Raw genomic sequence first — 14,085 nt, forward strand, 5'->3', positions numbered from 1 at the left:
TTGTAAAGATATTTATATGGTCTAAAACAATCTAGACGAATGTGGTATAATCGTCTTACTGAGTATCTGGCCAAAAACGGATTCAAGAATGATGATATCTACCCATGTGTTTTCATAAAGAAATATGCATCTGGATTCATTATAATTGCTGTGTACGTTGATGATTTAAATATCATTGGAACTCATGAAGAGATCCAACCATTATAAAAACTTTAAAAGAAGAGTTTGAGATGAAAGATCTTGGAAAGACTAAATTTTGTCTCGACCTGCAGATCGAGCATACAAAAAAGGGATCTTTATTCATCAAACAATATACACAGAAAAGATTTTGAAAAAATTTTATATGGATAAGCCACATCCCTTGAGTACCCCAATGATTGTAAGATTTTTGGATGTGAAAAATGATTAATTTCGTCCTAAAGAAGAAAATGAAGATATCCTTAATTCTGAAGTACCATATCTTAGTAACATTGGGGCACTAATGTATCTTGCTAATAACACACGACCTGACATATCATTTGCGGTAAATTTACTAGCAAGGTATAGTTCCTCTTCAAACAGAAGACATTGGAATGGAATCAAACAAATATTTCGATATCTTCATGAAACAGTTGACATGGATTGTTTTATCCATATAGATTCAAGTCACAACTAGTTGGCTATGCAGATGTAGGATACTTGTCTGATCCACGCAAAGGAATATCTCAAACATGATACTTGTTCACATATGGTGGTACAGCTATATCATGGAGCTCCACGAAATAGATGATTGCAGCAATATCCTCTAATCATGCTGAAATACTAATGATACATGAAGCAATTCGCAAGTGTTTTTGGCTTAGGAGTTTGATTCAATATATTCTATTATCATGTGGACTGATTGACCATAAGATAGCTCCAACTATCCTGTTTGAAGATAATACGACATGCATTGCTCAACTTAAGGGTAGATACATCAAAGGTGATAGAACAAAGCATATTTCACTCAAATTCTTCTTCACTCATGATCTTCAAAATCAACGGACAATTGATGTCTAACAGATCTGGTCAAGTGATAATCTGACAGATTTAATTACAATGTCACTCCCAAAATTCTCTTTTGAAAGATTAGTACATCAGATTGGGATGCGTCGATTTTGAGATATTAAATAATGTTGATACCAGGAGGAGACTGTATTCTTTTTCCTTTGGTCAGATTTTTTTCCATTGGGTTTTTTTGACAACGTTGTTAATGAAGAAGTCCTCATCACAAAGGATATTGTACTCTTTTTCGTTCACTAAAGTTTTTTTCCCATTGAGTTTTTCTTTAGTAAAATGTTAACGAGGCATAATCCTAAATAATCATCCAAGAAAAAGTGTTGTGATAAACATGATGATGTGGATGCACATTCATTATATGAACGGCTGATTTTTTCTATGAAAAAATGAAGCTCCCAAGTTAAGCTAAACTTAAATGAAGTTTAAAAAAATAAACATTTCACCTCTATGAATAATGAGAAAGTTTCAGACATATATATATATATATATATATATATATATATATATATATATATATATATATATATATATATATATACACTGTACATGTTTGGGCGCCATTATTTTATTTAAAAAAGATCTTTTTTCAGGTGCTATTATTTTGTTTAAAAAAGATTTTTTTTAATGAAAAAATATATTTTTTACTTTTTAACGTGTTTGGCAAATTTCTAGTAGTAAAAATAAAAGCACTAGTAAAATCGAAAAATTTTTTTTTTGAGAATGTGTAATTTACATCTTTTTTTAAAAGATCTTTTTTCCTTAAAAAAAGATGTTTTTTGTGTAATAAATAGACAAAAAATATTTTTATATTGTTATGCCCAAACATAATTGATAGATAAAAAGACCTTTTTACATGAGATATTCAAACATAAAATTACTTTTACTTCTCTATAAGATCTTTTAAAAATAGACAACTCGAGAAAAGACATTTTCTTAAAAGCTCACCCAAACAAGTCCACTCTCTTTTCTTTATCTCTCTGAGTATACGTTGCAATATATATAATTTTAGTATCATCTTTATTATATTGAGATAATAATTATAATAAATATTATTACCAAATTATATAATTATACTTTTTTATTTTATATCTTATTTATTTATTTATTTTACAACACCTAAAAGTTATTTCTTTTGCTTCACACGCCTGCAAGATTTGTACAACCCCCCTTGAAAATCCAGATATTACAATCACATCCCAGAAGAATAACAAATTACATAAATCCAAAGAAAGAGAGAAACCACAAAACAGCCCCAAATCCAGCGATCAACAAAAATGAAAAAAAAAAGGAACCTAAGTGTTGGGAAGCCCAAGATTTTGGGCCATAAAGACACACGTGCAATTATAACTAACGACCCAATCCAAAACCAAAACCAAGATTCTATCTTTCTCTCTCTTCACTCTCTCTCTCTCTCTCTCTCTCAAGTCTCAATACACAAACAATAATCTCTATCCACAGTTTTTGCCTGTCACGCTCACTCTTTCGCAACACAGATTCTCCAATTTCCGTTTCCCACTCTCTCCAAACCCCATTACATGTTCTCCGCGGAGGTTTTCGGCGTCTTCGCCGTCCATGGCGCCGATGTATCTCCGGCTCCCGCCACTGCCACGAACACTAACTACACCAGCTGCTTCAAAAAACCCCCGCCTTCTTCTCATAGCGTGGTGAACACTGTGAGGTTCCCAAAGGCTTCTTCCGCCACTCTCTGTCGCTGCAGCGTTGACTCAAAGTCCGCCGTCGGCGGTGAAGTTTTCTCGGTGACGCCGTCCGGCAAGTCTGACGTGGACTACCTTGGTGAGAGCACCAAGGGCGATTTGAACGTTAAGTTGGAACACCTCGAAGCTTTTGGTAAAAAGAAAGGAAAAATAAAAAATTTTCTCCTATTTTGTTCTATTATTTGTCCTTTTTAAGGTGTGCATTGTTGTGTTAGTTGAAGTGAATAGCTTTATCAGTTTATATGTTAGATTCTGCTATATCATGATGGACCCAACATTCTCTTTTCATCATATGTTGTAATAATTATATATATATATATATATTGAACATTCCCACCAAAGGTTGTAGTGTTTCTCGGTTTTTACTAGTTTACTACAATTCTTGTTTACTCCTTTGTTTGGTTGTAATGAGTTATTGGTAACGTTTGCGGTGTTATTTATGTTGCAAACAAAGTGGATAATGGTTTCTCCCTCGTAGGAATTGATGGTAATGGTGCACTAGAAGGTCCAATTGAGGAAGTGGCTAGGGCAGAGACTATTGAAGCAGAAGATTTGTTGAAAGACTTGGGTATTCCGGTATGTAAAGCCTACCGATTTTGCTTACTTGCTGCGTTTTATAGTTTGTGATATGTTTGCCAAGAAAGAAACTGTGGTCTCCTTCACTTTATGGGTTCTATTAGTTGATGAATGAACGTGTGATCAATATGATAGCAGTCTGCTACTATCTGGACTTTTGTGTCTATCTATGTCGTTACCCGTTATCAAATCCATCTCAACACAGGAATAAATTGATAATGTTGGTTACACATACCATAAGTTCATAAGTATGGTTTTGTGAAGATCCACCTTTAATATTTTCAAGTAGGATAGCGTAAAGGGGTGTTGTTATAAGGTAAGTTACAATATCCCTGCCCCTAGGTTTGCAAAACCTAAGTGAACCACCTGACTACATTTAGAGTGTACATGCTTTTCTGATAATTAGCTCCAGTTGTATATCAAAGAAGTCCGGGTCCCTACGATGTGATTAACTTTTTTATGGTTCCTACTCATGGGAGTATCAACCTTATTACGAAGGCCAACTAACTTCTTTATTACTTGATATTGTCTTATGTAATCATTGTTTCTGATCGGCAAACTGATTTCTTCTCTCTATATATTTTTTTCTCTTTGCATGGGATGTTGACTGGAGTTATCCTGATTTCATTATGTAAGTAACACTCTTTTTTTAATCTTCGTGCAGAGTCCTTCTTCAGCTAGAAATTCACCTCGTGGAATATTCTGCAGCCGTACATTGAACCTGCGGTCAATTAGTGCCATTGGATATGACATGGACTATACCTTGGTCCATTATAATGTGATGGTATTCATCTGTTCCATATTAGTGTACCATATAGTCTGTATGAACTTACAAGTTTAGCTGCTTCCTTTGTTCAATTATCAATTGTATACCATTGCTTTACCAATGTAGTTGAAAGCATAGAAGTAAGAAAAACGGTTCTGTACTATTTGGTGTGTTGTGCAACTGTAGGTTTATCTGCATTAAGGTTTATGGACCTCTCTGATGACTGATATTGACCTGTGCTGTTGCAGGCTTGGGAAGGGCGGGCTTATGACTATTGTATGGAAAACCTTAGGAACATGGGTTACCCTGTCGATGGGCTAGCATTTGATCCTGATCTGGTAAGATGTTATCTCCAGCATCCTGAAGGCATTTGGCAATTGATGTTCTCTCTTGTTTGTACAAAATGATCTTAAATTTCACCATAAATTGTTCAGGTAATTAGAGGTCTGGTCATAGACAAAGAGAAAGGCAATTTGGTTAAAGCTGATCGATTTGGTTATATAAAAAGAGCTATGCATGGCACTAGAATGTTATCTACTCGGGCTGTGAGGTAAATGTCAGGCCTTGTAATTTGTTTTATGATACTGATAATCCAATCAGAAGCTTCTTGCTTTCTTGTTAGCTGCTTGCTTGTTAGCTTCTGTCATCAAACAATGCTGTAACTTATTGAAACATACATCAGTTTTGCATTCAAGATAAGTGAATATGTACATAAGTTATTAATGAACAATGCAAGTTGACAACTTATTAAATATCCAGAACAATACAGTAATGGTATTTCATTAATTTTCTGTTAATTGTGAAAGTCTGACTGCTGAAATAACTGGAGATTTGTAGCATGTCATGATTGATTTCCTTTCAGCGCAACTCTTGCATATGTAACACACACACATGCACACACATGTACTTATTTATAGCTCAGTAGATTTCATTTATCAAAAACTGGAGTAATAGTTTCTGTAGTGCTTCTTAACTTTATATGCAATGGAAGTGAGATGTATGGGAGGGAACTGGTGGACCTGCGAAAGGAGAGTCGGTGGGAATTTCTCAACACACTGTTCTCTGTGTCTGAAGCTGTGGCCTACATGCAGGTATGTTGCACTCGCTGTTGAAAATCACTCAACTTTCAGTTTCATTAGAAGAGATATATCATCCCACAATATTTATTTTTCACTAGTATTCTGATTTTAGTTTTTGTGGCTTTGTCTTATCTTGAAAACAGGTAATGGGTTCTATTCTGTTGGTGTATTTATTTGATTGTTCAAGCATTATTAACTGTGTTATGAACCTTAACCGGGTTATAGGATAGTGAATGTTTATGTTCCAGTTTCCACTGTTGATTCTCTTGGGGCCATTTAGGCATTCCAAAATTTAAGTAGGTAGTAGAACACAAATGGGAGTTGAGAAATGTTAAGATGTGAGGTTTGAGCATATGGAAGCTCAGATAAACTGCCTTACTCAACCTTATTCTTACTTAAAACATGAATATCAGTGTTTCCCTCACAATATATAAGGATGTTCCCCCTGTATTTAATGTAATTATGTCTTACTGTGATGAGACTACATTAATGATATATATTTGCTTTCAGATGGTTGACAGATTGGACGAGGGGACTATACCAGCTGATCTTTGCCCCCTTGATTATAAAGGGCTTTATAAGGTAATTTGGTGCAAATATTTTAAATTTTATTTATCTTTGATTAGAGATATTTATTCCTTACAATTAGCATAAATCTCAGGCTGTTGGAAAAGCTCTCTTCTGGGCGCATGTTGAAGGTCGCCTTAAGGTGAACACCTCGTGCCAGTTTTTCTTTCCCCTGTATGGTGCTTTAATGGTGTACTTTGTTAACTCCAAATGACTTGTGGAATTTATGCAGAGTGAGATCATGTCTAAGCCAGAACAGTTTGTGGAGCCCGACCCAGAGTTACCATTGGCACTTCTGGATCAGAAGGAGGTATTGCCTGTAATGTGTTATTGTTTGCATAGACGTGATGCTCTTTTACTACTTAGTCTGTTCTTGTCATGAAACAGGCTGGCAAAAAACTTCTGCTTATTACGAATTCAGATTATCTTTATACGGACAAAATGATGCGGCATTCCTTTAATAGGTTTCTTCCCAATGATATGGGTTGGCGAGATTTATTTGACATTGTAAGTTCATGTTGGTTACTTCTTCCTTAATTCTTTTTGGTACATTGGCAGCAGTGAGGTCTAAACCTAGGATCTCATACTACTACTCCCCATACCCCTCACCACTAGACCATTCCTATTGCTTTTATCGTGGGATTTTGTTCTTGAATAATTTACAAAAGAAATTATTGTCTTGACATTGGAGGAAAGAAAAATACTGTTTTCTTCATGTCTTGTCTTATTATGAAATGAATTTTGCATTAATGGATGTTTTCCTTTTTGATGGTTAGGTAATTGTGTCAGCAAGAAAACCAGAGTTTTTCCAAACGTCACATCCCATGTATGAAGTGGTGACTGGCGAGGGTCTGATGAAACCTTGCTTCAAGGCTCAAACAGGTAATTAGTATAATTGGTAGACTGTTACATTCTTTTTATGAAGTGGCTGGGGTCTGATGAATATTCCCATTGTTTTATGAAGTCTGTTACATTCTTCAGAAAAGGAAAAAAAAAAGAAAAGAAAAGAGTCAGGGTTAAATAGACACCTAGTCTTATATATTTAGTTATATATTTGTACTGATTCTTGTAACAGCCAAAATCATTATAAATTTCACTACCTGTATACATTGGTCACAGATGATCTTTCGGTCAACTGTTGTTTCCCTATTCGTTACAATAAATAGCCATGGAGCATTAGCCATAGATTGTGGATATGTTTACTATCTAGATCACAGTCATTCGTTGAATTATTGATGTGCTACACTTACGTTCCACATGATTTAACTACCTGTACATGATCTAATATCTTCTGCAGGTGGTTTGTACTCGGGGGGAAGTGCACAGATGGTTGAAAATTCTCTCAATATTCATGGAGATGAGATATTGTATGTTGGTGACCATATTTACACTGATGTCAGTCAATCCAAGGTCCATTTGCGATGGCGAACAGCATTGATTTGTCGAGAACTGGAAGACGAGGTTGGCTCAATCAGTTTATGTTCCGATCATTTTTCTGAGCAAAGAAAGTTAAACTATGAAAGCTTTCCTGATCTTATTTCTCTATGGAAAAGAGCAATAAGATGAGCATATTGTGTGGCTTGACTGGATCCTATTATGAAATGTCATGATTTGGTTTTCAAATGTTAAAACTGCAGTACAATGCCCTCATCGGGAGCCGGATACATAGAGAATCATTGGTGGAACTTATAAATCAAAAGGAGGTTCTAGGGGATCTCTTCAACCAACTTCGGCTGGCTCTACAAAGGCGGAGTCATGACAGGCCTGCACAAGTAAGTTTTGGCTCTATTCTCGTATTATGAATTAAACTATTTAAGCTTCATTTTTATTAATGCTGAGTACCTCTTGACATTGTTGAAAAATGAAAGCACTAGGCCTTTAAAATCTTCGTTTGCATTATATAGGCATTGTTCCTAGTACCTATGTTGCAAACCTCTGCTCCTACTACTAGTTTGTTGCCTCAATCAATCCCCTTGACCTTCCTAAGCTAAATATGATATCCAATACAATGACTAATCTCCTCAAAATATCCCTATAATTAATCCTGGTATATCATAAAAACTTGTGACATTAAAAGGCCAAATTAATAATTATATGTGATTTTGGGATGTTTTGTCCTTTACATGTCTACAAAGCTTTTTACCTTATCCCATATTATTTTTAAAGTGAGCCATTTTAGCTATTTTAATAATGGTAGTTAGTTTTGCTATGTACTTGAAGACCCTTGCAGCAACTAATATGAATGATGAGGACCTTACTGAAAGCATGCAAAAGCTATTAATCGTTATGCAAAGGCTAGATGAGAAAATTGCTCCAATGCTTGAGGCGGATGGAGAGCTCTTCAATTCAAGGTGAGCAAAAATTATTGATATTTGATTCAGAAACTCTTGGCTGTACCTTCGTATCTGCTTGTTTCATGGCTAAATATGCAAACGTTGCTTACTTTTGTAACTGACTTGCCATGGGAAAGAATTTGACTGGTAACTGTGTACAGTCCTCAGCTTAAAATAGTCTGCATCTATAAAATATCAAAGATCCTCTGTCATGATGTTATGTTATCATGGAAAACATAAATGGTATGCAAACTAGTCTATCGGAATCCTGGCTCTATGCTTTCAAAATGCTGTAAAGAAATTGGCATCTTTTTTATTGGGCATTTTCTTGTCTAATTGTGCAAGGCAAGTAAAGGAGAGTCTTTCTTCTACCTTTCAACGCGGATGCTATTAACACCATTGTATTTGTCTGCAACAGGTGGGGTTTTATATCCCGTGCTGGTCTCTGGGATAAAAGTCACTTGATGAGACAAATTGAGAAGTATGTACTTTCTTCTTGATGCCCTCTTCATCTATATCATACTGATTTCCTAAAAATGAGCATTAATTTATTTCAATTTCAGGTATGCTGATATTTATACCTCTAGGGTGTCTAATTTCTTATATTATACACCCTTCATGTATTTCCGCTCCCAGGAACAGGTATCCAGATCATCTTCTCCCTAAAGCATTATGTTTCTGTTTTGCGTTTCAGCTGACTCAAATGTGTTTCTGTGCTGCAGAACCTTGCGCATGATTCATACTCACACTTATGTTCACAAACTCAATATTAAGATTTCTTCCTAGGGAGAAATGGAGGTAAAAATGGTGGATAAATAAGAGAAATAAGAATCTTCTGCTGTTGACATCATGAGCATGTGTACTATTCATAACGATAGCAAGCCCATGAAGGACTTCAGCAGCAGTTTTCCCTTGGCCAAGTGGTGTTTAAGTTGGCCCCTATGATTGTAGGAGAGCCGCCCCATGCAAAGGGTAAAATAAATTTGCTAGGGGGTTATGTACTTATGCTTCCAACTGAATTCTTATTCAGGCTTTAATCTATATATATGGTGTAATATCCACAGCTTTGTGACTTGTGAGGAATTGTTATCCAAATTTGTCTCCCTATGGTTTTAAGTAAATTATATTACTACCATGATGGATGATAGGTGTTGAGGATTTCCTTTGTTAGTGACATTGTCCTTTTCTCTTTGGGAGCATAAATAAGTAAATTATTGCTTGTTTTATGTTGTTCGTTTGGCTATTTCCTTTTCCTAGTTCTTTTTCTTTTTGCGCTTTGAGTGAGTTGGAACAATTTAGTATAGTTTTTTTTTGTTAAAAGTGATAGTTATTTTGAAATGAATGTAATGTTTAGTAAAAATATATTTTGAGAACATAAAAAATATTTTAATTTAAAATTTAAAAAATACTTTGCAAATATATATCAATACTTGATTTTCAACTTAAAAGACTAGAATGTGAATAAAATAGACGTGAGAATGCTACTGATCCATACATTGCATTTTTGTATAAAGCAAATCCACAATTCTCATCAGAATTGCATCTTCAAAAATGGTATTACCACCCTAAAAGCTACATCTCTAATCTAGGCTCCAGCTCAAAAAATATCAAATAAATGTTACAAAATCAGGCCTATGATATACTTAGAATGTTTGTTTTGCTTTCAAAGTATTTATTATTAATAGAATGGAACCTTGCATTTTCTTATGGTATGATGCCTACCATAGCTGTAAGCAGGAGAGTCTGGTGGTGGCAACAGGTGACTTTCATCATAGTTGATAGAAACAAGACAAAGCCCGTGAGGCGGAGCTGACAGAGAGTATTTCGCAAGCTCCTTTCGATCTCTACTTGCCAAAATATGCGGAACAATCCCAGGAGGGATAGCTTCCTTGCCAATTTGAAGCAACAAAGCCACCTGGAGAAGTCATTGCTGTCATGAAACTTATCTGAATACAATCTCTCTTGCCAAGTTGCAAGAATTAGTCACAAGAAAGAATGTTTACCATGTTTCGAACTTGTCTATATAAGAAACCTGAACCTTCAACTTCTACCTGCAAAAGAGCTCCCTAGAAATAGATATTGAAGTGATCAGCTTTATAAGCCTTAAAATCTTCACATGAAAGTATCAAAAGCCAGAGGAAACTGATTAAGAACAAGATGAGTACCATTTCTTTCACCTCAAATCGGAAAATGTGCTTTACAGGATCCGGCACCCGATCATTGTGGGATGCATTGGCAAAAGCAGAGAAGTCATGCTTCCCAACAAAATATTTTGCAGCTTCTTGCATGACAGCGCTATTGAGTTTATACACACTATGGTAAGCAAAATGCCGCTGGAAAGGATCCATGATGCTATCATTGTATATCTTGTAATGGTAAATCTTACTTTTGGCAGAAAATCGAGCATGGAATTCAGCTGATGCAGGGCTGATCTCTCTAACCCGGATATCAGTAGGAAGAAGACCATTCAAAGCCGCATGAATTTCTTCCAAGTTTTTGTAGTTAAATGGCGTAAAGAAATGCGCAACCTGCAGCATGGTAAGTTATAAAATTTTCAATGGTTTCAACTAGAAACCACATGAAAGGAACAAAGTCAGACCTGACCCCAGGCGTGGACTCCTGTATCGGTCCTGCTTGCACCGACCAACCGCAGATCCTTCCTTTCAAGCTTTGTTGCTTTAATCAAAGCTTTTTCCACAGTGCATTGCACAGTTGGGGGAGATTGCTGATATTGCCAGCCTGAAAACATAACCATCACTCTATTGGGGACAACAAAGAATTCATGTTTAAATTACATATTTTATACACTAGTACTCGAAAATTGCACCTTTCTATACAGGTCAAAACCCAGGAAATGAGGAGGATTTGATTACTGCTATGATTACATCAAAGATCAAAACTTGATTAAAAAGTTTGGGACTTTCAACTTGTATTATTATGGGCATAATGTTTGAAATTATTGACATCAACTGAAATTGAACAATTATTCACAATGCTTGAGACACAGTGTCCTTATATCTTACAACTAGTAAACAAAGCAATCTTATTGGCAATGAATAATGCCATAGTCACAGAAGAAAAAGAGAAAATGAGAAAAACAAACACACACAAGCAAAGGGTAAAAAAAAAAAAAGAACAACCAGGTTCAACATGACAGAGAAACAGAAAAAAAAGATACCCAAGTAAAAAATGTTTTCAAGTTGAGAGCTTTATGGATGAAATGGAATACCCGAATTAAAAAATGAAAAAGAATGAAGCAAACCTGCATAGTGAGTCCCATCGTAAGCCAAAATAAGGCGCCATTTATAGTCTTGTTGAATGGGCTTCACCCCATTTTCCAGCTCCACAGGAGCAAACGAATTCAACTGAGATCCAAACAAAGAGAGAAGAAAACAATTTCTTACTATGAACAGAGAGACGGAGAGAGAGAAACATAGAGAACGAGATGAGAGAATATATCATACCGAAAGAATGGAAACCGGAGATGGTGGAGCAACCAGAGCTGCTACTGCATAGTTCATCTCTCACAATCAAACACACCTATTCCCCCTTTATCCATTTTATTTTTGTAGATTTTTTCCTTTATATTTTCATTGTTCTTCATATAATCATATGCTTATTTTTCACATTAGTTTAATTTTGATAATTAATGGTAAAAAAACGGCTAATTTTTTTTTATATGAAAAAAAATTGTGTGTAATTCATCATGGATTATTGGTGTGTTTTTTTTGAATATAGATTTTTTTTTTTAATTTTGAGTAATAAATCGGATCCTCAAATTTGGAGGAATAGAAAAATAAATCTGACTCTCAGATTTGTATATTGAAAAAATTTAAAATAAAAAAACTCAAATCTGACCATTAGATTTATATTTTTTTTAAAAAAAATTTAAAACCATAAATCTGACCCTCAAATTTGTGGTTATCAACAAAAAAAAAAAATTTAAAACCCTCTTATTTGTGGTATCCATATAAATAAAAAACACACAAAGTTTCCACCTTATTTAAAAACACCATCTTCTACCCCATATTAAAAATACAAAGCGACAAAAAACTTGTATACTATAATTTAATTTAATTTACTCATTTTAATAGTTGTATAAAATATAAAAAGTGATCGTATTCATATAAAAAAAATAATTATTAAATTAATTATTATATATTAATGTATACATTAATATATATTTTATATAGATAATGAATTTGATGTTGTTTCACTCATTTTTTTTGTTGATTCCGACAGATAGTGTCAAAATGAACTTATGTCAAAATCTTATTCAGAGAACAGATACGATTTCTCTTTCAAAAGAGTGAGCTCGCCCTGAAATTTACTTAATCAGTATCTTTATTGGATCAATAGATTGTAAAGCTTCAATCGATGAACTTAGTACAAGTAAAGAACTTTATAATAATATGAAATAACCAATAAAATTAACGATAATGAAAAAATGTAATGATAATGAAGAAATGAAACGATAAAATAAGTTGCAATAAAAGAAATCATAGAACAAGCAAAAAGAAGATACGAAAAAGAAATGAAGAAAATAAAAGAAAACTAAGTGATGACATTCAACACTCACATGTACAAACATTTTATTCTTTCGTGCATCAGTGTGGCAGAAAATTTTGCAGAATTTTAGTGCTTAGAGTAGGTTGCAATGCATGCCTATGTTGATTTCAATCTTCTTATTTATAAAGACAGCTCTTGGCAGTTACTCCCTTTCTTTTTTACGTTCGTCCTTCAACTTATTCCCCAAAATTTGTACCATGTTCCCCACTCTAAGCCTGAGAGTCAAGTAAAAAATCTTGATGCTCAACTCAAAATAACCGTTAGTCAACTTTTTTCGCACAATCTCTAACTTCGACTCTCCTCCTAATCGACTTAGTTCACAGTCGAGGTTCATTCTAGTTGAGGAACTCATTTTTACTACAAAAAAATTGCTCCTTTAAAATTTGCTATTTTGTTTAAAAATACAAATTTTATATGTTTGGGATCATATGCTTGGAACATGTCTTTTTTAAAAAGATATTTTGGTTATACCATGCTAAAACGGCGCACTTTTTTCGAGGATATATAACGCTTCCTTTCCTAATTTCAAAGCCAAAACCCTATCTTTCTTCTCCAAATGACAATTCACCCACGACTTCTCAACCCATTCTTCATTCGAGTACTGCACCATCTATGATTACTGATTCTTCTTTCTCGGCAACCATGGCTACTACCTCCTTTGTAGTGGCCACCTCGATGGCTCCTATATCGGCAACTGCTACTTCATCATCTGTTCTTCCGTCAGCCACTGTCGTTGTAGCTACTTCTTCCCAACCTTCCGAAGAAGATGACGATGTTATGATTATTCCTCCTTCCCAATTAGTGGTTGGAGCGACTGAATTTTACAATGATGATGGGTTTTGAGAGCTCCAAATCCAAATGTCGAGACCTCTGAACTTTGGCATAGCCAGGTATTTCTTCTATTCTCAGTCAATAGAGTATTGTATTCTTTCTTAGGTCTGATAGTCATTCCAAAACAAATTCAATCCATTTTCTCATTCTTTCCATCACCCCCAGAACATTTACCATTAATTTTCTGTAAAAATATTAAAACCCTTATATTTTGCTGATCGCTTTTTTAGAACTACTCCCCCTAGAAATTTGAGATTTTACTTTTCATACTGAATGTCCTGACTTGCACGAGTGTATAAACTTGTTTGAAAAGCTATCAATATCTTTCATACCCTAAAATTAGCAACCTTTGATCTTTCCTACACGACTTCTTTGGTAGGGGTGAGTCTATGCTTTTAGTGTCTTGCTACCAACAACTTTCATTTTTCATATAGAATGATGGGTCTGACTTTGATAGAGGTTTCAACTCTGACCAGTTTGTCAACTGATGGTGAGTTTGTTTCATGGTCGGCCGACTATCCAGAAGATGATTTTGATATCAGCTTCAAGTCTAATTCCATTTTGAGTTTCATTTGAAACAACATGGGTTCCAAGGGAGACCTTATTTCCGA

The 14,085-nt window shown here is 34.8% G+C and overlaps 2 protein-coding genes across 2 annotated transcripts; one reads left to right on the top strand and one right to left on the bottom strand.

The window, feature by feature from the left end:
- Positions 1 to 2,390: 2,390 nt before the first annotated feature.
- LOC112707259 (uncharacterized) lies at positions 2,391 to 9,300 on the top strand. The gene is made up of 17 exons (XM_025758933.3): positions 2,391 to 2,886; positions 3,232 to 3,329; positions 3,994 to 4,113; positions 4,344 to 4,433; positions 4,530 to 4,645; positions 5,087 to 5,186; positions 5,685 to 5,756; positions 5,836 to 5,883; positions 5,974 to 6,051; positions 6,129 to 6,248; positions 6,518 to 6,623; positions 7,039 to 7,202; positions 7,379 to 7,513; positions 7,962 to 8,092; positions 8,493 to 8,555; positions 8,638 to 8,716; positions 8,797 to 9,300. Exons 1-17 carry the CDS (start codon positions 2,574 to 2,576, stop codon positions 8,845 to 8,847), a joined length of 1,884 nt encoding a protein of 627 aa, XP_025614718.1. The 5' UTR covers positions 2,391 to 2,573; the 3' UTR covers positions 8,848 to 9,300.
- A 208-nt stretch (positions 9,301 to 9,508) lies between these two features.
- On the bottom strand, positions 9,509 to 11,674 carry LOC112707268 (uncharacterized). The gene is made up of 6 exons (XM_025758943.3): positions 11,539 to 11,674; positions 11,337 to 11,439; positions 10,674 to 10,813; positions 10,240 to 10,602; positions 10,078 to 10,140; positions 9,509 to 9,989 (listed from the first exon to the last, which is right to left on the bottom strand). The coding sequence occupies exons 1-6, from the start codon at positions 11,593 to 11,595 to the stop codon at positions 9,753 to 9,755; spliced, it is 963 nt and encodes a 320-aa protein (XP_025614728.1). The 5' UTR covers positions 11,596 to 11,674; the 3' UTR covers positions 9,509 to 9,752.
- Positions 11,675 to 14,085: the final 2,411 nt, after the last annotated feature.

Source organism: Arachis hypogaea, chromosome 1 (assembly GCF_003086295.3).
Source record: "Arachis hypogaea cultivar Tifrunner chromosome 1, arahy.Tifrunner.gnm2.J5K5, whole genome shotgun sequence".
NCBI lineage: Eukaryota > Viridiplantae > Streptophyta > Magnoliopsida > Fabales > Fabaceae > Arachis > Arachis hypogaea.